General features: G+C 42.2%; 1 protein-coding gene across 21 annotated transcripts in view; it reads left to right on the plus strand.

Annotated features, from left to right (window-relative positions):
• TCF7L2 (transcription factor 7 like 2) overlaps nt 1-24,675 on the plus strand; it is a 174,004-nt gene extending 149,329 nt beyond the window's left edge. For 4 of the 21 annotated variants that reach the window (XM_058841037.1, XM_058841038.1, XM_058841046.1 and 1 more), the window contains 8 exons: nt 2,288-2,374; nt 8,172-8,312; nt 9,067-9,226; nt 9,957-10,064; nt 14,849-14,897; nt 15,460-15,510; nt 16,699-16,771; nt 22,394-24,675. In XM_058841037.1, coding sequence (XP_058697020.1) covers nt 2,288-2,374; nt 8,172-8,312; nt 9,067-9,226; nt 9,957-10,064; nt 14,849-14,897; nt 15,460-15,510; nt 16,699-16,771; nt 22,394-22,823 — 1,099 coding nt within the window. In that variant the 3' untranslated portion in view covers nt 22,824-24,675. Of the gene's footprint in view, nt 1-2,287; nt 2,375-8,171; nt 8,313-9,066; nt 9,227-9,956; nt 10,065-14,848; nt 14,902-15,459; nt 15,511-16,698; nt 16,772-16,863; nt 17,153-17,382; nt 17,456-22,393 lie in introns of those variants that run through there. The other 17 variants (XM_058841059.1, XM_058841056.1, XM_058841057.1 and 14 more) reach the window with 13 other exon arrangements.
• Nucleotides 24,676-25,083: the final 408 nt, after the last annotated feature.

Consider the following 25,083-nt stretch of genomic DNA (forward strand, 5'->3'; position numbering starts at 1 on the left):
CCCCCTTTTTTTTACTAGGGCCATCCTCACTACAAATTTTCAAATATTCAATTTAATTTGCTTTCTCTGTTGAAAACATTTTTGTTTTTCTTGTGAAACAGTAGAGCTTTGCATCAGCCAGTGAACAGCATTCCAAGCTGAGATGTGGCTGGGCAGTTGGCAATTGGCATCTGAGGAATGGAATTTTAAACAAGAAAAAGGAATTAGTTTACTTTAAAACTGGCTAAGAAAAAAGCAATGGAAAGTTAGTTTGGGGTTTTGTTTTCTTTTCAGCTCCTCAGATCCCACTTTTAGAGCCTCGCTGGGTATGAGGCTCCCAGCAGTAATTGAGTCCTTATTTTCTTTTTTTTTCTTATATTGCCATCTCTCAATAGGTTTATAATACATTTAAGCACTGCCTAAGCCTTTTGTGTAGTATATTTGATTTAAATGCTTATAAAATCCCTTTGTATTGCTGGATACAACAGATCTCTGCATTATAAATCAAGACTGTTACCCTGTTTTTCTCACATAACAAGCCCCCTCCATTTTGGGGTGATCATATTTCTTAGTGAAGATTGCCCAAAGTTCAAAACAGTTTGCTCCTGCTTGGGGTTGTTTGGCCAGCTGTGCTAAAATACCTCTCCACAAGTTTGCCCTCCATGAGGAGCTGGGGTTGACACCCCACAGGGAGAGCAGGGCAGAGCAGAGGGGTCACCACATATCCCCAGGCCTCGGGCAAGGAGTGGTGGTGGCATCAGAGGCCTTGGAGGCCTTTTTCAAGCACAAAAGTGTTGATGCAGGAGAGCTGGAGCTTCTGGCCGTTTTGCAGGCTGCCCTTCCTTGTGGGTGGTCATGCAGCTATTTTGGGTAAAGGTTCTCCCAGCCCAAGGGTGAAGCATGTCCATCACCTCTCTGCTGAAGGTTGCTTCTCCAGAAGAGCACATCATGAGCAGAAGAAAAACACAAAGCATTGCTCCCTGAAATCTGAAAGTCCTCCTCATTTGTGGTGATTTATCTTTTCCAAAGGACACCCTGAACAATTGCACACTGCATGTGAGCTCCTTAGCTCAAGTTTGCACAGCAACAGCCACAACATTTAAAACAAATACACTCAGCTGTAAGTGCCAAAAGTCAGTGGAATGAAAGACATGAGAGCACAGGGAAGAAACTCCTCACTGTCCCTGACCTGTACCCCATTGCTCATCTGTATGTCAGAATTGTGCAGATGCAGGTTTGTCCTCACTGGACCTCATGCCGTGGCTGCCAAAGCACGAGACTGATGCCACATGTGGCCAGTTTCACCAGAGAGGTGCTAATGGCCACTTCTGTCACCCCCACTGCTTCAGGACAAGTCAACACCGTGGTGTGCTTGCCTACCCACAGCTCTTAGAGCTTCTCCCAGTGATTTTTGTTCAGGGCAATACCATCACATTGGCTTTTGCTCTAGGGGAGTAGCATGGCCAACTTCACAGAAGTAACCCAAGATTTTCATTTCCCCCTCTCCTTGCCACTTGCACTTCACCATCAGCTTCCCAGCCCATCTATCCTCCACTGGCCTGCATGTTTCTGGCATAGTACCCACCCCAAAAGCATCCTGCCCAGTCAGATGATGTATTTGAAGGACAGATGAAACGAGCTAGCCAGCACAGACAAACCTCCATCAGAAAAAGTTGTGTGTCTTTCATGAGGATGCTGTTTTGCATGTTGCTGTATTTTTTAATTATTGTAATGAGGTGTGATTGTCTATTGGTTACCCACAATACTTCTTGGGGACTCTCCCCCGGTAACTCTTGTCAACACTTGTTAATCTGACAAAAGGCTACAAATTAAGCTCTGTTAATTTAATGTTTTCTCACCGAGATCTAAATACCGAAAGAGGCCCAAAGCGCAACTGAAGTCCTTTGATTCACTGTACTTTATTTTGGTATAAATTTACATTCATTATTGTTTTCCTTTGGATGTGTAGCCCTCAATTAGTGTGATGGCTCCATTAAAGCAAGCGAGACTTCGCCTTTAATTATTACAACAAAACACCTAGTTTCAGCTTGGGGAGAGGGTCTCTATTGACATAAGCAGAGGTTATAAAATTTAATTAGCCATTCCTATCAGATTTATGGCATTCAAATTGTTCTGTGTTTCTTTCCTTTGATCCTTGCTGTACAATCCCCAAGATTTTTGTTCTGATCAAATGAGAATAAAGCTTACTGTGCAGAGAGAAGTTTTTTGTTGTTCTTTTTTTTTTTTTTTTTTTTTTTAAGCCCTTTTTCCCTTTTTCTCATTCTGTCTTTCCCTTCTTTTTTGCCAGGCAAGGTCAGCCAGTGTACCCAATCACGACAGGGGGTTTCCGCCACCCTTACCCAACAGCTCTGACCGTCAATGCTTCCATGTCAAGGTGAGTTCAAATACTGAGATCCTAAATCAAGAGCAAATGTAGCTCCTCCTCCCACTCTCTGGAGGAGAGCATTTTGTCTAGGCAGCAGATTTCTGAAAGCACTGCAGTTAAATGTCCCTCCTTAGCTTTTTGGTGGAGGAGAGGGTGAGGGCTACCTTCCCATGTGAGGAGAAGGTGGTGTCCTAATGCTGTCATTGGGTCTCAAGAATTTGTTTTAGAGGGAGAGGTGGAGGAGTGAGAAGCCACCTTTAAAAGCCAAACTAAATGAAAGAGCTGGGAGAATGTAATGTTGAAAAAGCAAGGTTGAGAAGTTGTGATAGCCTTTGCTTTCTCAGTGGCCATCAGCCAGAGCAGCGCTGTGTGCACGGGAGGGCTCAGGAGGGAGGAGGACCGCTCTTCAGCAGAGTTGGGAGGAAGGTTATTGTGCTGTGTTTTCCCCTCCCAAAGCTCCAAACACTGATAGTCAACATAAAAGGGCCTGCCTGACCCTCAAAAGCTTTAGAAGTATATATTTCTCCCCCTCCCTACCTCCAATTAATTCCATCTAATTTTCCAGGGGCTGCTAGTTTTATTTACAAACTGGTTGGCAGCACTATGTTTAAGTAATCAGTAATTGCTCCTAATGATAGTTTTATTTTCTGTTCATCTGATTTTCAGCCTGGTTAATTAAATCGGTGGAAGTTTAGACTTTCCTGATGGGCTGAAACAGCTAATCCATTTTGATGATGGCACATAATTAAATTAGCATGCATTACATAGCAAGGTTCCACGTCTCTTCCCTGCTCTGTCCCTTCCTCTCCATCTCTGCAGTTTAATATGTGAATTTGGTGCATAGATGATCTAAGGAGGAAAAGACTGGTGAGGGCTGGGGGGAAGCACACCTCATTGAGAGGTGGAAATCTGTACCTAGGCCTCATGAATGAATGGGTGGGAAAAGAGTGTGGTGTGTGTGCTTTAGATAAGTAACCAAAAAAATAAAAATTTAAATTAAAATGCTGGTCCAGCAAATAGACAACTGGAAAATCAACTTTAAAAAAAAAAAAAAAAGTGTAGTCCCAGCACAGAAAAAAAAATACTAGGCTGGGGAGAGAGCTGCAAATCTAAACAATGGTTCCCTCCCCCTATTTAATCTTTTTTAATATCTATAAAAGACTTGCAGGCATGGTGTGAGGCAAAGTAGAGCTTGATTTAGTTTAATTATTATTAGAGAGGCTAGTCATTTGAGGGAGGGGGGAGATGTGGAAGTGGGGGGGGGGGTATATTCCCAAGATAGACTTTATGAAAGGTATCTAGTTAAAAAGAGTACACAGCAAATTAAATACATTATTGTGGTAATGGGACGACAGAAGTAGAGGTCTATTATACTTATGGCAGTTATAGGAAATGTAGGCTCCTTGCCCTGTTCTAGCACATCCTTTGATATTCATTCCATTCAGCAGCAGGGCCAGGACTTCTCAGAATTAAGTGATGGGTCATTATACTTTAAACACCATGGAGAAGCCTAGATTGGCAATTAAACAGCACTTGCTGACACTCGCTTGTGCCACCCTGTGACCCCCTTTAGATTGAGTTGTTGGAGCTCGGGGCCCTCAGCCTGCTAAATTGGTAGCAGGCACTTCTCCTGACGAGGGCTGGCTCTGAAATCTGCCGGCTTCAAAGGGAGCAAGATCATGTATAAACCATAATGTGGGTGCACCGTGGCTCAAAAAATAAGGCAGGAATAGATGAAATGTTACAAGTGCAAGGGGAAAATGAGAGAATAATGACAAATCTAATGCAACTCAAAGCAGAATTGTTGCACAGAAAAATGCATCCCACTGCTTGTGCATAAAATCAAGGCAGGCAGATGACATCCAGTTAACAGAAACATGTCAACAGTGAAGTAAAGTGAGAGTGAGTAAGAGAGAAGCCCCTGAGACAGCCAGGAACAAAAAATTAGTTGTCCTTAACAAGTTAAGACTCATCATTATATTCTGGCTTGGAGCCATAAAAGGAGACAGTGGTGTATAATGAGCTGCTTAGAATTTTTAGGGTGTTTATTGCAATTCATGGAATACTTGTCTAGAGAAAAAAAAATCTGGTGAATGTCTTAGGCGAAGGTGAGGGGTGTGCATATACACAGGGAGCCTTTCTTTTTGTCTCTGACAGAAGCCCATACGTGCACACATGCTCAGGCACACGTGCAGGGGCTGAATAGATTTAAGGTGTTTACCCTTTGTTTCAGCCCAGAAACTTCTCCAATGGTTTCCTGTAGATGGGAACACCCTCTGGGCAAACTGTGCTCTCAAATGTGGTTTCATGTATGTTTTCCCTTGTCAGCCTGGGCTGTGCAGTGGGACAGCCCTTGTCCAGGTGTCTGGTGTGGTCAGGAGATTCCTGGCGGTGCCCACGCTGACCTCCAGACATACAGCTCATGGCTGGCCCCAGGCCACAGCCCTGCAGGGCCCTGCTACAAGCCCCTGCTGCAAACCTTGCCCTTGCTGTGCTGGCTTTGCCACAACAGTGAAGTCAGCACAGACCTCAAACCTCATCCTTCCATGCACAGTTTTCTAGAGCCTTCCATCAAAAGTAGTTCCCATCTTTGCCTGCATTATGGTAGAGATCTTTGTGCTTCCCAACTTTTAGTTCCCTAAGCTTAGTAATTACTGTTCATTAGCTAGAGTGCGGTTATGAATAGTTTATAAAAGGTTAATGGGTGACTAATAGTGATTTTTCATAAAAGGTTTAGTCTTTTAAAGTGGTGTCTTCAGGTTGTTTTAACCATTTACAACTCTTGGTTGTTGCTTGTAGCCTTGCCATATTCATGTTGTATTCTTGTAGCATGCCTGTAACATCTCTTGATCCTTCATCACCCCTCTGTAATATGCCTTTAAGGTAAAATGAGACAGGTCTGAGTGATGGGCAAACAGTGGACCCACTATGAAAAAACAACTGCTGTGAGAGGAAATCAGGAAATAATTTAGCAGAATTACACCAGACAAACACTGCAGAGCAGTTAAGTGGTGGCAGTGGAAAATACCTTCTGTAATTGAAATTCAGGGGAAATTCACTTTTGCTGAATGTAATTACTGAAGTTGGAGTGTAGCCAGGAAGTTAAAAATTAACACTCTTCCCCTGCTCATATTGCCATATGAGTGGCTGTCTACATGGAAATGAGCAGGCACTCAGACTTTGGGCTGAACCCTCATCCCACCCACAGAAGTCCATGGGATTGTGACAGCAACTTTGGGTTCTGGAGCATGTTTTTCTAGCCCTAAACATAGGAAGGGGTGTGTAAGTCCAATAGGCAGTCTTTTGAATCTGGACAGATTCAGCATCAGAAAGTGAATGGTCATTGGTAATGAACACAGCGCTTCCTCATGGAATCTGCAACCCTGAAAATAACCACTGAGCTGCAGCTGCCTGTTGATGAAAGCTGCTGTCTCTGGAGTTTAGAGCTCACTGAGTAAAATATGCCAGCTGAGGTCCGTGGAGGCTTTGTCATCCTTCAGGCTTTCACACAGCGTGTGCAGGTTGTGATCTGCACTCAGATTTTCTCCCTGCTGGTACATGCCCACTGCACTTCACACTGAGCCCTCATGTCAGACCAGCACAGCTCTTCCTACCTGCTCTCTAAAGGAAGGCTTTTCATCTCCATCTTCATCCTTCGTTGTCCCCTTGTCTCTGGCCTAGCCAGCCCCAGCAGCATAGCCCTCTCTGCAACACTGGGTCTTGCCTAGGACAGTCACTTGATGGGATGTGTCTCAACCTGTTATCACTGTGCTTAGGCTGCTTTCAGCAAAGTCAGTTTTTTGCCACCAGTTTTATTTTTGCTCATGTTTGTTAGTTATTTGTTTAAAAAATCCGACTCATACTGCCAGTTTTTATTTGCACTGTACTGTGTCTGAAGGTCCCAGGCACTGTATGAACAAATCTTAGAGATGTCCAATCAAAATACACATGGAACTAGAGAGACAACAGAAAAAAATAATACCAAGGCCCAGTTTGTGTCTTGCTGATGGGGAGCAGTTCTGTGGCAGAACTGGGACAAGGTGCCAGTCTCCTTTGCTGCCTCGACATTGTCTTCTGTTCTGACCTACCATGAACCAAAGTATATCCTCAAATGTGTGCTTCTCTCCCAGCTACTTTTGTCAGAGAGTGGGAAGGCACTTGGACAATCCACTTGGAGATTTGTGTCCGTGAGTCTTTAGCAGAAGTAGGAATGACCATTTTGCTGCCCATTCTCCTCTTCCCTTGCCATCCCACCTTCCTGCCTCCCTTCTCTCCATGCCTTTGTTCGTGAAGAACTGCAATTCTCTACAACTTGAACAATTTCACTTTCTCCCTGTCAGTCCATGCTCTTCCCACCACTGCCTTCAAAGACAAAATAGTTCTGTCCAATCACCCTGAGTGCTACCAGCTGATAGACAAAAGATCCTCAGAGCTTGTAGTGGGCAGTGCTCTTGTTCATGAAAGTACATCTGTGTCATCTTGTGAATGTAGAGAATGTCTAGGCAGTCACAGGGGATGGGATTGTTAAGATCACTACTGGAATTTTTAAGAGTGGGGAGAAAAAGATAACCTCACTATATTTCTGATGCTTATACATGGTGATATCCATGGTATAACACGCCATTTTAAATCCTGTAGGGTAGAAAAAAATCACTGTATATTGATGATAGAAGAAATAATTATTTATCCCACTGAGTGTTCCATAATCTTGGGTTATTTTACTTGGATCAGATTTTTCAAAATCTGGGATGAGAGTGGGGATTTGCAGTGAGAAAAGCCCTTGCCAGATCACTTAAATTTTGGTGTTTTGAAGAAAGTTACTTCTGAAACAGAATTTTAGGCTAGAACCCACTCCCTGGGAGCTCATTGACTTCAGTGGGAGTTTTCTAAGGGGAAGGCAGTCAGTCATGCTGTTCTTTCCTTATCCACTGCAAAACCTTTCTGAGACTGTTGAGAAACAATGATATAAGTCAATCCTGCTTTTGAGAAGTTTGCTCATTTCTGTTAAAATGTAAAAAGTCTGAATGATTGTGCCATGTTTGTGCTGTGATCCCGACCTAGCAATTAGATTCATGCAGAGGGATTGCATATCCCTCTGAATCCACTTGCAGGACCGGGATCTGTCCATGTATATGACCATAAACCATAAAGCTGACAACATTTTTTCTCTTTAGAAAGTCTAGACTGTTAAAGCCTTTCTAGGTTACTGTAATGGATCAAAAATTCCACAGTCTTCCACCTTCTGTTAAAGCAATGTGGCTCAGAGATTTATTAGACACAAATAAATATTTTCTTTTGCTCCATCAACAAAATGTAGCTAATGAGGCGTCTATAAGTATTATCAAAAATGCATCTAGAATGTGTTGGCATTAATATTTTATTTTGCTGTCAATATAGAATAAAAGATGTCATCCTAAATTCACAACATGATTCAGAACTATAAAAATTGATTCCTTGGCTGCCACACATAATTTCTTAGCGAAGAAATGGACTGGTGGATTTTGTTTCAGGTAGCTGAAATTCCACCTTCACACAAGTTCATCCAGTTGAATTCGCCTTTTGTTAAAGATGTTAAAAATCATGATGTCTCGTGTCAGTAATGATAATGAAGGGGAAGATTGGCTTTAATGACATTAGAAGAGTCATTATGTTTAATTTATTGCTAATTAATGCTGCCAGCTTTCATATGCTTTGTCTTGCTGTCATGTGCTTGTTATATGCCAGTTGTTTTTTTTTTTTTTTTCTTTTTTAATGTGTGTACACATCCCTCCCCATTCATTCATTTTTATTCTGACGATTTACACAGCTTTCTCTCCTCTAGGTTTCCTCCACACATGGTCCCGCCACACCATAGTTTACATACAACTGGAATTCCTCATCCGGCCATAGTCACACCAACAGTCAAACAGGAATCTTCCCAGAGCGACGTCGGCTCACTCCACAGCTCGTAAGTTGTTGCTTCCCCTGTCTTCCCTTTGGGACACTCAAAGCATCCCCTATGCATGTGTAGCTTGTAAAAAGGCTTAGGTTTGTGATGTTTTTGCTGGGAAATATACTTTTTTCAATTTTTTTCTTTTCTGCTATAATTGATTTGAACGTGGTTTGGCTGCCAAAGCGTGTCAAAATGATGGTAACAGTCTTTGAGTCATTCTATGATAGAGGCAAGGAGTTACTAATTTCACCTGTTTCAACAAGGAAGTGGAATTTTCTTGATTGAGATTCAAGTTTCTTGACCAGTTTCTGTATTAGTCAATGCCTAGTTTGAAGCCTTGAGATAACAGATGCATCACAGGAGACAAAAAACTAAGCATAAATGGCTTCTTCAAAGCTGCAGAGAGCTGATATCAAGTTTAGGTTTGAACTTAGGAGAGCTCATTGATAATGGGGTGTAATTATTTCCTCTACTGTCATGCTCAAGCTCTCCCTGTGAGCCCATTTTTCTGGAGCCAGTGTCCTTCCAAGGTCCTTGTATGGGCTCAGAGGGTACTTGGTGATGTTGCATAAGCATGAGGGGAGTTTTCTTGTAATGCTCTTAAGACTGTTCCCATACAGCAGCCAGGGTGAAGGCTCTAGAGAACCTTCTGGTCCTCTTCGTAGAGATTGCTGAGGATTTGTGCTAGAGAGTTTGAGGGGATTAATTTAATAAACTGAGAATGGGTTCTCACTGTGATGTCTCTGTCTGTTGTATTTCTATTCTTCAGAAAACATCAGGACTCCAAAAAAGAAGAAGAGAAAAAGAAGCCACACATAAAGAAACCTCTTAATGCATTTATGTTGTATATGAAGGAAATGAGAGCAAAAGTTGTAGCAGAATGCACATTGAAAGAGAGTGCAGCCATCAACCAAATCCTCGGTCGAAGGGTAGGTAACAAGGGACAAGCACAAGCAGGGCCTGAAATTCAGTAGGATTCACACCTCCTGAATCCCTGTGTTTTTCTGCTGTTGTGAAAATGGATAGGGAGATTGATAAACCAAAGGCCTTGGTTTGCTTTTTAGTTTTTGCAGGCACTTCTTGCCAGTGGGGTCATTCATGGGCAAGAAGAGGAATTAATTAATAGCAATGTTATTTCAGTGTCATTTCCATGACCAGTTGATGAAAAAATCTTAGATTTTTATTTTGGCCTAAGATAGGCAGAAAAGTAAATGGGAACTGAAAAACCTTTGAGTACAGTACCAGTATCAGCACCTGTGAGAGCTAGAAGAGGGGAGGCAGTGCCAGTGGGAGAGACCACCTCCAAAGCTGTACCTGAGTTCTGGCTCAGGACAAGTGGTTCAGCTTCTGGACCATCTCCCCTGCTGTCTGTTTTTGTTTAGATTTCTTAATTCTCCTCTCTCAACAGGAGACAAAGGGGTTGAGTGCATGTAAATGATTAGTTGTGGTTCAGTTGGTTTAACTGCAGTTATCTAGAGTTGTAAATAAAACACGAATATCAGCATGCCAGATCATCTGTTTTTCTCTTTTTTTTAAATGAAAATCTATTCTAGCTGTACTTATATGTATAAATAACAAACTTTGCTGTTAATGTGCTTAAAAAAAACCCCAACCACTAGTGCTTTTTATTTTGTCTTTTTTGTCTTTTCTCCACCCCAGTGGCACGCGTTATCCAGAGAAGAGCAAGCAAAATACTATGAACTAGCAAGAAAGGAGCGACAGCTTCACATGCAGCTGTACCCAGGCTGGTCTGCACGGGATAACTATGTAGGTTCCTATATGTAGGTGGAAATTTTCTTAGTGTAGAGCTTGTAGAAATGTCTCTGTGACCTGCTGAACTGCACATTGCACACAAGCACTACGTGGAAAACCTCAGGACCCCAGTCTGGTAACGACAACAGGGCTTCCCTTGGTGATACCAAAACTGCTGGGGGGTTATTCCCAGCCCTCCACTTGGAAGGGCCTTCCTGGCTGGGACTAGTATGGGGTTAGAATTTGAGGATAACAGTAGAGCTCTGTGGAAAAAGTCTTCCCTTCGCTTTCACCAGCATCTGGAAATGCTGTTTGGCTTGCTGGTCATTTTGAATTTCATTTTTTGAAAACAAAATCTAAAATTCCCCTAGTATGGCTTCTCTCCTTTCCACCAAAAGAGAGAAATAATTATTGACTTGTGCTTATCTGTGTGATAGTGTAGTGGAAAGTGGAAGAATGACTTATCCTAGCTTCAGAGAAGGACTGACAAAGGCAAAAGCATTTTATTTTCTGAAGTCTTACTCTCAAGTGGGGTTAAATGAATTATTCCAAACTCTACAATTGTGTATTTTGTTTTTGTTTTCTTTTTCATGCCCATGTTACCTTTTTTCCCCTCCTAGCCTCCTCATTTTTTAAAAGGTATATTGGAATTCATGATCAATTAATGGATTGTTTTTAAAATTGATTCCTCCCTCTACTTGTCAGAAAGCCTGTTTTTGAGCTAAAAGTGGTAGAATGTTTTGTCTGTTAAAAAGCACAAGGGCAGCTTTATAACCCCTAGTACTATATAGCTCCTTCCATGAAGGGTAAGTGGTGCAGATGGTAATAAGTGTTTGCAAGCCTGAGCCCATAAATTCTTGACAGATTTGTGGATTGGTGAGAGCTCTAAACCCTTTTTAATAGGATTATAGCAGCATCTTGATTTTTTTTTTTGGTTAAATAAAAATCGCCTAAAACTTTCAAGGTCCCTAACTCTGTAATAAACCCTGTTCTCTGCCCTCTAGTCACACTTGCCTGCAGGTTTGGGGACCAACAGCTCTAAGATTGATGACAGTTTTGCTAGAGTTACACATTACAGTTTTGTTGAAGTCTGCCTCTTCCATCCCTGTCATCATCACTGCCTGTTTTACCATAAATATTCTATTTTGCTGTATATGACAATATTTTCCTCGGCAAAATCTGCATTTTTATGTGTCTGGGTGGGAGGAAGCCAGTTCAGAGCCTGCAGTGAGGCCAGGAGAAGCAGCAGCAGCCCTTTACACTCTCCTGCTGTTTTGGTGGTGGAGAATACACATGCTCGCTTATTTATCAATATGTGCTTAGGGACATCTTTTCAAATCCTTCTGTTTTCTTGATCATCTTCTCTTTCCACTGGCCTCAGCTCTCCCTCCTTGGTCATTGCAGGCATAACTGTACATGCTCGATCGTCCTTCCAGTTCAGAATATTCTTGATTCTGTGCTCCTCAGAGGAGACCTTTTCAAGCCTGATGAGGCACAGCTCTTGCTTGGCACATTTTCCTTCCCTTTTCAGCACAGTCTGGCCTGAGACTGTCAGACCACAGCTCGAGGTAATTCCTCAGCACTGTGCAGTATCGTCGTCTTGGGTGTTCAAAAGGGAGTGTAGGCTCGACTGAGGTTTCAGGAATGCTCATTCTGCACAGTGACTGTGCCACCGACAGATGGGCATGTACAAAGCCTCAGTGTTTAGGACCTTTTACTTTTGTCCTCACTGTGTGAACACTGAGAAACCCTTTCTTCTCAAGCTAAAAAGGACAGGATGAGAAAGCCGGTGCTTTCCCAGCGGCTTGATGCTGTACCCCCAAGTGACCTTCAGGGGGAACCTTCCTGCCTGAGGAGAGCGTGGTACCTTTGCATCATCGGCAGGATTTATTTATGTCTCCTCTCCTGGTCCATTCACAGCTCTCCTGAGTGCCCCTCCTCCCTCAGCCGTTTGTAGGGTCTTGAGCCTTTCACACATCTAGCAGGGGAGCGACTTTGGGCTGCTTGAAGTGGTTAAATTGTTAAGCACCTCACATCAGGCTCAAGGATAAGGCCAGCTATAGCCCAGGTCTTCAGAGACAGGAGCAGTGCATTCAGGAAATGCAGCTTTCAGCCTCATGGCTTGTTGGTGTCACAAGGCACACTGGCTCTTCCTCAGATTTAATTTAAGATGTTTAGCAGTGCTGAATGCTGGACTCAGAACTATGTAAGGGTCCAGTCACCTCACCCACTGGTTGAATTGAAAATTAGTACCAAGGAACTCTGCAGACCTATCAAAACCCATGTTGGTTTGGCTCCGGAGAGGGAGCTTCCAAAATGGTTAGCAGGTATTTACATCTGTATTAACGTGCAGCATAAAAATTTATACAGTATGGTGACAGAAAATTCTTAAGTCTTGGGAGAGCAATCTTAGGCAAAGAAAAAAAGGTGTCTTCTGCAGAACACTTGAAAATCTGCCACAGTTCTTTCCTTAAGTCCATATATGAATTTAGCTACATAGTCTAATATCCTCTTGTAGCCCAGAAACTAAACAAGCAAACCAGATTATTCTTCTCCTTCTTTCCTTTGAAAAGGATGTAAAGAACTTGATGTGACCGCTGTCCATTATTTGTTAGGAGGAGTTTTGAAAGCTTGTGTTGAAAAAGAATGAGAAACTCCTGGTCCCTAGCTGATATTCCTGTAGATCGACTGTTTTTAACAGATTGCTCCCTAAAGGCGTTGCAGTACTTTAATGCCTGGCTTGAAGAGCTTGTGAAAGGCAGGTGACTCCTGACCTTTGTTCTGGCTGGCCCTCGAATGAAGAAGTTATAAGGCCTCAAATTGAAATAGCCCTTGAATTCCCAAATGTACTGCAAAAATTAAGCAAATTTGCCATAGATGCAGTCTGTTAATTATGCCAGTGGCCTCCTTGAGATTAAATAAAAGTCAGGCTTATGATCTTGAAGCAATTGTCTAGTTTTGGTTACAATGTTGAAAGCTGGAAAAAATTCACTGATTTTTGCAGAGTTACTGTCAATCTAGATCAATATAGATGGAGCAGAGTCTGAGCCTCTTGCATCTTTATGTGATACGCAGATTTCAAGATATTGTGGTTTTTCCCTATTCTGTTCTTGGGGAGCTTTAGGAGCAGCACTCATCTGCCTTGTCTGCCTGTCATGTTAGACTGATGGCTGCTCTAGCAATTGACAACTTCCATATCCCGAAAAATTACCCCAGAGGTGTCAGAGATTATTTGTCATCAGCATCCAGGCTTCAGGACTATGTGCATGTTGTTTAATGTTCCTTTGAGATGGACAGTGCACACAGCTTTTTCCATCTCCAGAAGGATCTCATAAACCTGGAGCAGCCTGGACAACAGGATGGCAGTTTACAACCCTGAGCAAGCAAGAGGGGTTGAGTGCAGAAACCCCATGCCACAAGGCCAGCTTTGTGAAGGAAAAACAGGACAACAATGAATCAATGTCCTACGTTCATGTTGGGGGAATCTTTTACTGACCATTCCAGGAAACCTACCATGGGGAGCATCCCAAGTGTGCAAGTGACACACTGAAGCCCATCTTAACCATGTATCTGGAATTCATCTACTGAGAAAGATGCCCACTGCGTGGGAGAACCTCTTGGCTTTCCCAGATACGTCTAGCACTTCAAAAGTTATTTGAGATTCCTGTTATGTATGTTGCCCCTTGACCACAAGGGACTGCTGCTCTGAGGTCTTCTCACCAGCTGTGCTTGCTACCTGTCTTCAAAAGCCAGGAATTCTTGTGCTGTTCACAGCTAATGTTGCTGGCCCAAAAGTTGTTGCTTTTAGCATATGCAGAGCTGGGAAAATGAAATTACTGTTGCCTACATTGCCCTTGTTGTACTGGTCTGCAAACCCTATACCTCAGTGTTAGAGGAGTTTTCTTGGAAAAAATAGCTTTTCTCTATTGAGCTATGCTTATTACTTCATATTTTTTTCTATTGGAAAGCAATTGCTGTGTTTCCAAGCAAGCTGGGATGCAGTTGTCCTCTCCCACAATGTTGGAAGGAAACAGAACAGGCTTTTCTCCCTCCAGTCAAAAACTGTAACAAATTTCATCATCTTGTGGTACAGCGTTTGGGAAAGGGATAGAGTTTAGCAAAATATTACTGGTAGTTTCCCTGTGATAGAGCAAAGTGTGGGAAGGGTCTTGGCTATGTCTGGATTTTTTTCTCTTGTCCTGGCATTGCTTTCTAGGTTGTCAATGGAACTATAAAACTGCAGGTTAGGATTCACTCATTACTTGTGGCTTCCTTGTCTGCTTGAATACTTGGGTTTGGTGCTAAGGAACTTCAGGGGCTCTGTCTGACCTCACTGTCCCCTCTCTAATCTCCCTCTCCTTCCCCTCTCTGCCCCACCAATACATGACCACAAATGATTCTTGAAACTCTTGCATGCAGGAAGATGCACATGTCTAATGTTTTTGGCTTTGTGATGATCTTAGTTAAAAAGCAGCAAATTGCAAGTCCTTCTGCCCCCGCCCCAGCTGCCCGTGGCCTTGGTGGGTGTTTTCATTTACATTTAGGGGGGGCTGCATTGGGGCTGTCTGAAAAGTCACAGGGTGGGCAGGCAGAGTCAATCCCAGGGTGCAGCATCTCCTTGGGGTCCCCAAAAGTTCCCTACACCAGGATTGAGCCAGTGTCACACTTCAGTGTCCCCACCATGGGAGCTTCCTGCTCCAGCCACAACCTCATTGCTCGGTGCCCTCTTGCAAGGGTTTTTATCTACCCTCTTGTTTGGGGTTTTATTTTAATCCTTCTCATTTGTGTGTTTTCCACAGGGAAAGAAGAAGAAGAGGAAAAGGGATAAGCAGCCAGGAGAGACCAACGGTAAGTAAAGATCAGTCTAAACCTCTTGCTTAGTGGAAGTGTGGCAGTCCTGATGTGACCCTTGTAGGTATGGGGGAGGTGGGCACAGGTCTGCTGGCCTCAGGGGAGCCAGTCCCTATGCTAGACAGCTTTTTTTGTTGTTTTTTTTTTAAATGCACTCCAATTATTCTCGCGTTACCGCCCTTCTAAAACTAGTAACCCAGCCATTGCATGTCAGAGCCTCCTGGTGTGGCACTAGCTGAGTTTGTCCCTGTAGTTGCCGAGCCTGTAACCGCAGAGCCGTAGCTGTGATGCCTATGCCATCGTTTATCCAGCCGTCCGCTTCCTCCGCGCATCCGTGTGCGTGCGTGCGTGTCCGTGTGCGTGTGCTGTTAATTTGGGCTGTCCCTGGATGTCCTGATGCATGCCTTACAGTGGTAAATCGCACCCATCTTAAATTAAGGAGGTTTGCCATTCTATATAGGAAATTAGAAATACTGCATAGGCAATCTCATAGTCGATCTTGAAGAAGCCCTAACTTAGTTTTTTTGAAGCCTTTGTATAATTTGTTCTTTTTTTTCAGAACACAGCGAATGTTTCCTAAATCCTTGCCTTTCACTTCCTCCGATTACAGGTGCTAACGTCATTTTGAGTCATTTAAAATAGTTTATAAACTGCTTTTAATTTTTTTTCCTGCCATTATAGATTTTAACATTAAACACTTATGACATTAAGAAAAAAATACCATCCACACGTTTTGATAGTATTTATTATCTATATATCTTTATATCTATTATGTTTGATAGTATTTTTTAATTTTGTTTTTTGTTTTTGTAACAATTGCTATTAAAACAGTAATGCAGTAAAAATAACGCAAGAGTTGTACTAACTGTGCAAATTGAATATGCAGTATTTCTTTAAAGAGACTGATAAAGAATGGAAGCAAGTCAGTAATGAACCTCCTTAATCTAATGGCATTTTTCATGGCTCCCACTAAGTCTTCTCACATTAGCATGCATATGCATTTTTTTGTTATTATTTTAGTTTTGGTTTTATTTTTTTTTCCTTTCTGCTCAAGCCTATTCATTGCAATTCACTCACTAGCTGTACTAACTCAGCACCTTGCCATGCTTTACGTTTTATTTTCTGGCTGATACTAACATACTCATCCTGCAATCTGCTTATTCTTATCCATTCTTTTAAATACAAATTAATGAAAACAAGTAAATTGAATGTTATTCCAAAAGCTGCATTATCCCAGGAGATATAATTTCTTTTTTTTTACTTTCTTTTTTTTTTTTTCCTTTCTCTTATTTTTTATCTGAGTTGAAGAAAAAAGCATGTTCAGGATCTAACTTCCATACTCAGCTTCTTTTCTTCCTTTTTCCCCCACTCTTAAAAAAAAAACCCACAAAAAACAAACGAACAAAAAAACCCCAGCCCAAATCAATCTTGCCTGAAACATCCTGCTAGACCGACCACAAAGACTTTCCTCTACCTGCTCTCTTGAAAGGGAAAGAAACAGTCCTTTATAAAGGGATACTGCAGCTTTAATTGCAACAGCTAATCTCAAGAGTTGAATAAAAATGTAATTATCACTTTTTTTTTAAACTTTTAAATCAAAAGTCAATATTTGCAATTAATAACAAGGACATTGATTTTTATTCCCTTTTTTATTTTTATTTTTTCCTTATTTTTACCTTTCTCTTTTTTTCTCCCTTTTTCTCTCTTCCTCTCTCTCTCTCTCTCTCTCACTCCCCCCTCTCCCCTTTTCTTTTTTTCCTCTCTCCCTTTTCTGCTCGCTTTTCTTGAACTCATTCAGACCTGAGCGCTCCTAAGAAATGCCGAGCGCGCTTTGGCCTTGATCAACAGAATAACTGGTGCGGCCCCTGCAGGTGTGTATAGTTTTCCCAGACTCGCTATGGCTGATTTGCAGCTGGTTTATTTGGTACTTTCCCCTTTTTTTTCCTGCCTTGTTGCTTTGTAGCTCTGTGTTGTGATCTAGAAGACACAAGGGAGTGGGACACTGCCATCAGTAATCGTCTCTCCGAAAGGGTTTTGCTTTTATTTTTTTTTTTCTTTGTTGGTTGGTTGGTTGTTGTTTTTTTTTTTTTTTTGCCTTCCTCTTTGCTGCTGCTAGCCAAAAACCCACTGTAAAACAGCATCAACCTTAAGCCCATCTGATCCGTGGCTCAACCACACTCCTGCCTTCCAAGCCTCCACCCAAGGAAAGTCGCTCCCAAAGCCCTTGATAACGCGGCACTGAGTGCGGCTCCGACACCACACAGGCTCGTGGCTGTCTCGGAGATTTTTTTTTTTGTTTGTTTGTTTTCCTTTGGCTCATTGTGAAAGTCCTGTTTTCCTTCCTGCCCTTGGTACGAGGGGAGATTACCAAATAAAACGGAGGTGACTGAAAGCTGAACGTAGCTGTAGCTAAGATGACGCAGACCAAATGAGCTCTATCCACCATTGTGTTGTATTTTTTGTGTTTACCTTATGCTAACAGATGCAAATACTCCAAAGAAGTGTCGGGCATTGTTCGGGCTTGACCGACAGAGTTTATGGTGCAAACCATGCAGGTATAAAACTACCCATTAGGCCTTTGGGGAAATAAAAGCAATCTGTCCTCTTAGTGCATTTGTGTGATTTTATTTTTTTAATCTTTTTTCCCCACTCCCCACTTTTCTCTCTCCCACAGCATCAATTGCTAATAATCTTTGATCTTTGGAATTTCTTGCTAATTTAATGCCATTTTCTCTCTTTCTTTACCAATAACCTCTCCCTGGTGGTAGAACTGGGAACAAGAAAACTCAAAGTCCTTAAAGCTGGCAATTTTTTGGCTTTTTTTTTTTGTTTCTTTTCTAGATTGTCAGCAAAATTATTGTTTAGCTGGACATTTATATTTTGTCTTTCATTTGGGTCTACACCCCCTGCCTGCAAAGGCTTTTAAAAAGGTTCTGGGATCTGCAGCACTAGTGTTTTTCTTATTATTAGAGATGTAAAAGCCAGTGTTTACAGCTTATATTGTATTCATTCTTTTGGTATTATCTGAAAAACTAAACAGCTACCTGTTGGCTTCTATGCCTCAGTAAGGTTTATATAGATATAATTTTTTTAAATATCTGAATTTTTTTTTCCAATCCCAAAAATATTTTTTTTTCTTAAATTTTATCCCAACAAGTGAGCTGTAAATGTCTGAGCTCTAGGCAAAACTAATTACGACTTTAGTAGCACAGTTTCCAGCATTAAAAGGAGATGAAAGACATCAGAAAGCCCAAATTCCGGCAGCCCATGTTCTACTGGAGTTTAATTCCATGTGTAACTCAGTACGTACTTCTTTCTTGGTGGAGGGATACCGAGTAGTTCTTTTCTCATTCCTTTTTCCTTATATGATCGCATTTGGTTAAATTTGTTGTTTCTTTATTCTGATACAAGCAGTCTTTGAATTTGGAATAATATGATGGTAGGTATTTCAACCCAAACCACACTCTGTGTGTAGTGATTCCTCTCCCACATTTTCCCCTCTTACTCATGCCAGTCCCATGTGCTCCATCTCATTTAGAATGTAGCTCAGACGTCCATCGTATTTTGTGTATGCACGCAGTCTTGTCTGTGCTTAGTGTCGAGGAACCACGGATTGAGGGTGGTGGTGTGTGTCAGTGTGCCAGAGGAGGCACCAGAAATGCCTTCTGCAGCTTGTGTTGTCCCATTTGAGGCACGGTAGCGCGGGGTGTTGGGGTTCAGCTGTCAGTGCCAGGGCATGTGTTAAACAAGCTGGGAAAGCAGCAGCTTCTGGTGCTCAAAGGGAGAAGGGTTTGGTCCAGAAGAGCTGAGTAGCTGCTTCAGTGTGTCGGGAGGCTCGAGTCTCATGCTAGCCAAGGACTGCAGCGCTGTGTTTAGTTAGGCTCTGCTCTGTGGTTACTTTGCTGCACACTATCAGCAGATATTTGTGTAGTCTAGAGATAGAGTATGTGAAGCATGTCAGGCTCTGCCTGCCAACTACCAGAACTGGGGGCACATCATGTTTGTGTTGCTTTATCTTTTCCTGGCTGCTTAAGTAAGCAACATACTTTTAAAACTACATTTTATCAGCAAGGAAACTTTTTATTTGGTCTGTACAGTGCTTAGGTTACATGTGAAGTGTAAACCCTCTCTTAACTTACATGAGATTTTGGTCAGAAGTCTTTTCAGTGCAGCAGGGACAACTTCAGTGGTATAGCTGATAGTTTTGGACTTACTGATTCAGAGTCAGCTGCTTTTCTTTTTGTTTTGTTTTGGTTTCTTGTTTTGTTTTGTTTTTTGATGCATGGAGACATTTTACCCCTAGGTATTAGAGCATTTCTCTCCTAGTTCTGGTCCTAACCATTATAACATTGCATTTGCTAGCATGGTAGCATTTTGTAGCACACCTTGGATAGGTGCTAAAGATGTGCAGTTTGCTACTGCAGTGAAAACTGAGACATCTTTGCCCACAGCAACTGAATAAAACTTTGCAGTCTTCTGTGGCTTTTACTCATGGCAATTGCAGCATTACAGGTTTCCTGGTGCTATTCCAGGGCTAGTTTCAAGGGCAGCAGAAGTGGGGTCAGGTCTGTTGGTGTTTGCCTCACTGATGTAGCAAGTTAACACTTTCAGAGCAGTGCACAAGTGAACAATCCTCATCAGTGCTTCTGAGCAGAGGATATGTGGTATTTTTGTTCCAGCCTTAAGGAGAGCAAAACTGAGGCACACGTAGTTCCTTAGATTTTTACTTATTCCCCCTCACCAGAGCTGCTTGATGGTCTTCACATCTGCTGAAATTAGGCTTGCATGGTTTGGGGATTTGCCCTCTGGACCTTTTGTCCCACTTAACCCTGACAGGTACATGACCACAGGTAACCATGGTGGCATTGGCACAGATTGCAGAAATACCTCCCCCCTCGAGCCATCACAATTGAAGTAAATATTTTTTTCAGACTACAAGTGGCCACACTATTAAAGTTCAGCAAAAGAATCAATACGTTCCCTTAATCCTAGTCAAAGGAAAATTACTTCAGGTAGCAGAGCAAAGGCTTGGTTTTTAAAAGGTTGTTAGCTCTGCAGTGTCAGAAAGTCAGGTAAACCTGTTTTAAGGCTGCTTTGCCATGGGAGCTATTTCTTTCAGGCCACAGAACTTAAATAATATTAAAAAATAAATTTGAAATGCTGGTATACTAGATTTGAACTGCCTCCAGTTAAATAATTCACTGCTCTGTGCACTGTTCAGTGCAGTCCAGTTAAAGGACTTTTGGACCCCCATCAATGAGACAGGCAGAGCTGAGGTCTCTGCTTGCAAGTAATTTTAATTTGGGGATGGAGAGGGAGTCCTGCAGTTTCCAGATTGTAAGAACCCATCTTTCCACACAAGGAATATTGGTGAACTTTGTGGGGCTTAGCTGTCCTGCTTTGCCACTGGAGCCATCCAGAAGGTCCAAACAGGAACTGTGGCCCTGGTAGTGCTGCACAGCTGAAGTAGGAAGTGGTGAGAGAGGAGAAGGGAGAGAGAACAGCAGAACTGTCCTTAGGCAAGAGCCAGAGATCTCCAGTGTTGTTTGTTAATGGTAGAAGAATTAACAAGGTCTGTTTTGAGCCCACCAAATTAATTTTTTTCTGTCTTTTAACATTGCTCTAATAAAGCATGGTTTACAGCCTTCACTTGCTGTCTTCTATCTTTCCTTCTTTCTTTTTAACATTTAAGTTGCATGGTTGTCTTTAGTTTTTAGCATGTATTGATCTGCAGGCTAACGTGGTTAAAACTCTAATAGCCCTAACCCCTCGCCTTGCCATGTGGCACATGGAGCAGGATCTGAGAGCAGACCTGAGTCTCTGGGGAAGGGATGTCACTGCACTGGTCCCTCACTGAAGCTGGTGAAAGATGGGGTGCTGAGGTTGTTGTTCCCTTCCTGGCTATGGGAGATGATAGTTTTAACTCCAGGATCAAGCTAGTTTGATCTCCTTTGCAGATGAGAAGCATCTGTCCTCATTGCCTCGAGGGCAGAGCTTGGTTTAACCTAGTCAAGCACCATACATAGGGGAGAACCCTGGAGACCAGCAGGGGACCTGGGCACCTACTGGGGTGGGGAATGTCCCCCAGTGACATTCAGCTGTTGGGCCTTCCCTCTGATGAAGCTGTGGACCTGGGGTGACCTATCCACTGGAGAGGGAGAGCAACCTCCTCCTTCACGTCGGTGGCTTTGTGCAGCTGAGCTGAGCATCCAAAGTTTTTGTGGCAGAGCTGCTCTAGACAGGCTTTGTCCTATGCCTTGGGCTGTGTGACTGCACTTCAGCACTTCCCATGGGAAGTGTGATTGTGAATAGGAGGGCTGGAAAGACAGCATGCTCAGGATCAAGGTGGCCACTGGACATCATTCTGCCAGATGCTGTGGTTGTTTGCCTCGTTATTTCTGTCCTACTAGAATTGTCTTGCGCATACTTGGCAAGAGAGATGGTGTGAAACTGTCATCTGTTTTCATTGCTCCTTTACATTATCCAGTGGACAGAGGGAGGAGAAAAGATCTCTGTCGGGTCACTTATTTATTTGAAGATGAGCAGCTCTTGCAAGACTCTCATATTTGCTGGTGTGAAATAAGATCCATGTTGCTCCTCACCTTTGTACCTGTCGTCGTGCTCTTCACCTACTGAAATTGGATCCTACTCTGGAGTTACATGGATGGCCTCTCAGAGGAAAATCCCCAAAATGCAGACAAGCAGCTTCCCAAATCTACCACTCCCCTAAAACAAAATGTAAAACTGAGTCGATTTAAAGCCACAACCTGCAGGCCATACAACCAGTTATTCTTGTTATTTTGGATCATATTCTGTTTTTCCTGTTCTTTTCCTGTTTTTTTCTTCTGTTTGCTTTGTTTGTTCGTTTTGTTTTTATTTCCCCTCTCTCTCTCTCGTTCCCTCTGTTATATATCCCTCCTGTCTGACTGACATTTCTGGATTTGGTGTGGTTCTTAACAGAGAAGGAAGCAATGAGCAGTAGTTTGCAGCCGTTCTTGCCTCCCAAGGGCAGGGCATCGTAAGAAATCACAGGTGACACAGGTGTAGCTGTAGCCCTGTTGAGTTGGACAGCGTTACGGGACATCTTGAGATACCATCAGCTATCCAGGGTTTTTATTTTCGGAGGATTAAATTGCTTTGTAATATTTTTTTTTTTTTCCCATGGAGGAAAGTTTGTAGATTAGAACAGTGGGCTCCAAAACCCATTTATCTGGTTTTCTGATTATGAAAATAAGGAAAGGAGGAAGCCTGAAGAGGAGGGGGATGAAGAGACAATTAATTGGTGAATCCTTTCCAAATCTGTTAGCTGAGGGGAGGTTCCCGAGCAGGCTTGGTGCCGAGGACACCCTGCCAGACCCCCAGGATGGCACGTGGGGCCGAGGTGCCACCCGTGCAGAGCCCAGAGTAGCTGATTGACGGCTCTTTGCTGTAGATGACTGTCTCCATCAGCATCTCTGCCCTTTATTCACAGATAACTCTCTCCCTGTTTCTAGGAGAAAAAAAAAGTGCGTTCGCTACATACAAGGTGAAGGCAGCTGCGTCAGCCCACCCTCTTCAGATGGAAGCTTACTAGACTCTCCTCCGTCCTCCCCTGCCATGCTCGCCTCCCCCTCCAGAGACTCGAAACCACAGACTGAACAAACGCAACCCCTCTCGCTCTCATTGAAGCCCGACCCGCTGGCGCACCTGGTGATGATGCCGCCGCCATCCTCGCTCGTGCTCGCTGAGAGCGCCGCGAGCAAGCCCGGCGCCCTGCCCGCCGCCAGCTGCCCCAACGGGGCCCTGGACCACCCGCCGGCCGCCCTCCCGCCGGCCGCCGCCGCTTCCCTCGCACAGCCCTCCACGTCCTCCTTGCATTCCCACAGCTCGCTGGCGGGGACACAGCCCCAGCCGCTCTCCCTTGTAACGAAGTCCTTAGAATAGCTTTAGCCTCGTTAGCCCTTTCGGTTTCCTTTCGGGGGGATTGAATTCTGTTGGTATTTGGGGTTTTATTTTTTTTTTTTTTTCCTTTTTTTTCTTTTTTTTTTCTTTTTTCTTCTCGTTGTTGTCCGCTGTTTGTCGTCGTTTCTCGGTTTCATTTTTAATTTGTGCCATGTGGCTACATTAGTTGATGTTTTATCGAGTTCATTGGTCAATATTTGACCCATTCTTATTTCAATTTCTCCTTTTTAAATATGTAGATGAGAAAAGCCTCATGATTCTGCCAAAATTTTTATCAACAGCTGTTTAAAGTCTTTGTAGCGTTTAAAAAATATATATATATACATAATTGTTATGTAGTTCCAATAGCTTAGTTTTAAAGACTGATTTTAAAAATTAAAAAAAAAAAAGAAGCAATTTTGAAGCAGCCCTTGCCAGAGGCATTGGTTCTTTATTATTTGTATTAAATACGAGCTTGCGAACCAATCATTTTACATCTGGTTTTTAAACCTTTAAGGGCATAACGAATGCGGTGCCGCTACTACTTCTTTTTTTTTTCTTCCTTGTGTGAAACAACCTTTATTGTGATGTTACTTGTTATTGTTTAAATGTACAGAAACAAAGGGTTAAAAAAATGTGTTAATATACCTTGTTCCATGGTGTTGTTCTTTTTGGGGGAGGGGACGCTACTCAACAATTAAAAGTATCACAACGCTATTGGACCAGTAGTATTTATTGCTTTAGAAATTGCTTGTTGTATCTGTATGTTGTCCCTTTTTAAATGTTTTTTTCTTCTTTTTTTTTTTTCTTGAAACATTGTATAAAGGGTTTTTTTTTTTTCCTTTAGTGTAAGCATCTTATATATAACAACTCATTTGTACAAGGTTTTTAAGTTTATATATAAATGTGTATATATATATTTTTTCCGGGATTTTGTTTTTCGATTTCTTTTTGTGATTTTTTTTTTTTTTTTTTTTTTTTTTTTTTGCTATATGAAATACGGTTGCCACCAAATGGACATTCGCAGATGCATTTTTTCAAGGATCAATAGTGTAAAGAATAAAATTGCTTTAAAAGCCATTACACTCGAAAAGACTTGAAAATTTAGCAAGGGAATTTTTAGCAATGCTGTTTGAAAAATAGCAAGGTCCAAGTGTCTCCCGTTCAGAACTGCAGCTGAATCCCCTGCGACATTAGGACTGTAGGCTGTGTGCAAAATTTTTATGTGCCAAAATTCTCAGTGACTTTTAACTTTCTCCCGACAACTTTATTATTTTTTTTAATGCTGTAATTTTTTTGTTCATCATGTTTTGCTGTGATGTTACATAGGTAGATATGTATGTAGTTTTAATGTCACCTATAACAGACGTGTTTGGTAGCAGATTGTCCGGAAAGCATTTAAAATGAAGAGGTATAAACCCTTAAGGGCCAAATTCTGTATATTAGATTATTCATAAAAGGAAAATCAGACTGCCACTTTTATGTACACTTACTACATACAGGTAGGTAGCAAACTTAAAACAAAAAAAAAAACCTAGGCATGTTGATGTTGCAAAAAACGCTGTATAAAGCTGAAAAATTGTTCATCTGTTCATTCAGTGCCATTGTAGTTGACATGAAGCGATTGTAAAACTGTCTCAGATTTTTCTCTGGTTTATTAAGATGCTAACTATAACATTTTTTGTGAATACTTTGAATGTTTCCTAACAGTTGTGATGTTACTGTTCCGTTTTATGCTCTTATTCCGATTTTCATTTTTAATGGTTTGGAAGCCATTTTTTGTAATGAATAAATGTTCATGCTGTACAGTATCTGTAGCATGCAGTTCTGGATTAATAAAAGCAACTTAGTATGTGCAGAGAATGACTTGTCAACTCATTTATGCGTTGACTACACTTTATCTGGCTGGAAAAATTTGCAGGCTGACTGGAAAATTTCCTGAAAAAAAAAAAAAGTGTGAAAATTGTGGCAAATTGTAGCCAGCTCTCGTTGTGAGAAATCCCCTTTCCTTTGGGTTCCATGGAATGCATTTACACTGGCCCTCTCCCTGCTCAGTGCACCTTCACATGAGTAGAAGTGGTTAAAAATCCTTTTTCTTTAAAGCAAATGGCACATGATTTGGCAGAAGACAGCATGTGAGCTAAGGGAATGTCCTTCCATGTGAAGTGAGCCTGGCGTGGATGGGAGACCAGGGCTGGTGGTACCTTTAATTTTAATGTATTTCTGTTCAGCCTAGTGATCTCACAACATAGGGCTGGTGCAC

Source organism: Poecile atricapillus, chromosome 6 (genome assembly GCF_030490865.1).
Source record: "Poecile atricapillus isolate bPoeAtr1 chromosome 6, bPoeAtr1.hap1, whole genome shotgun sequence".
Classification (NCBI taxonomy): Eukaryota; Metazoa; Chordata; class Aves; order Passeriformes; family Paridae; genus Poecile; species Poecile atricapillus.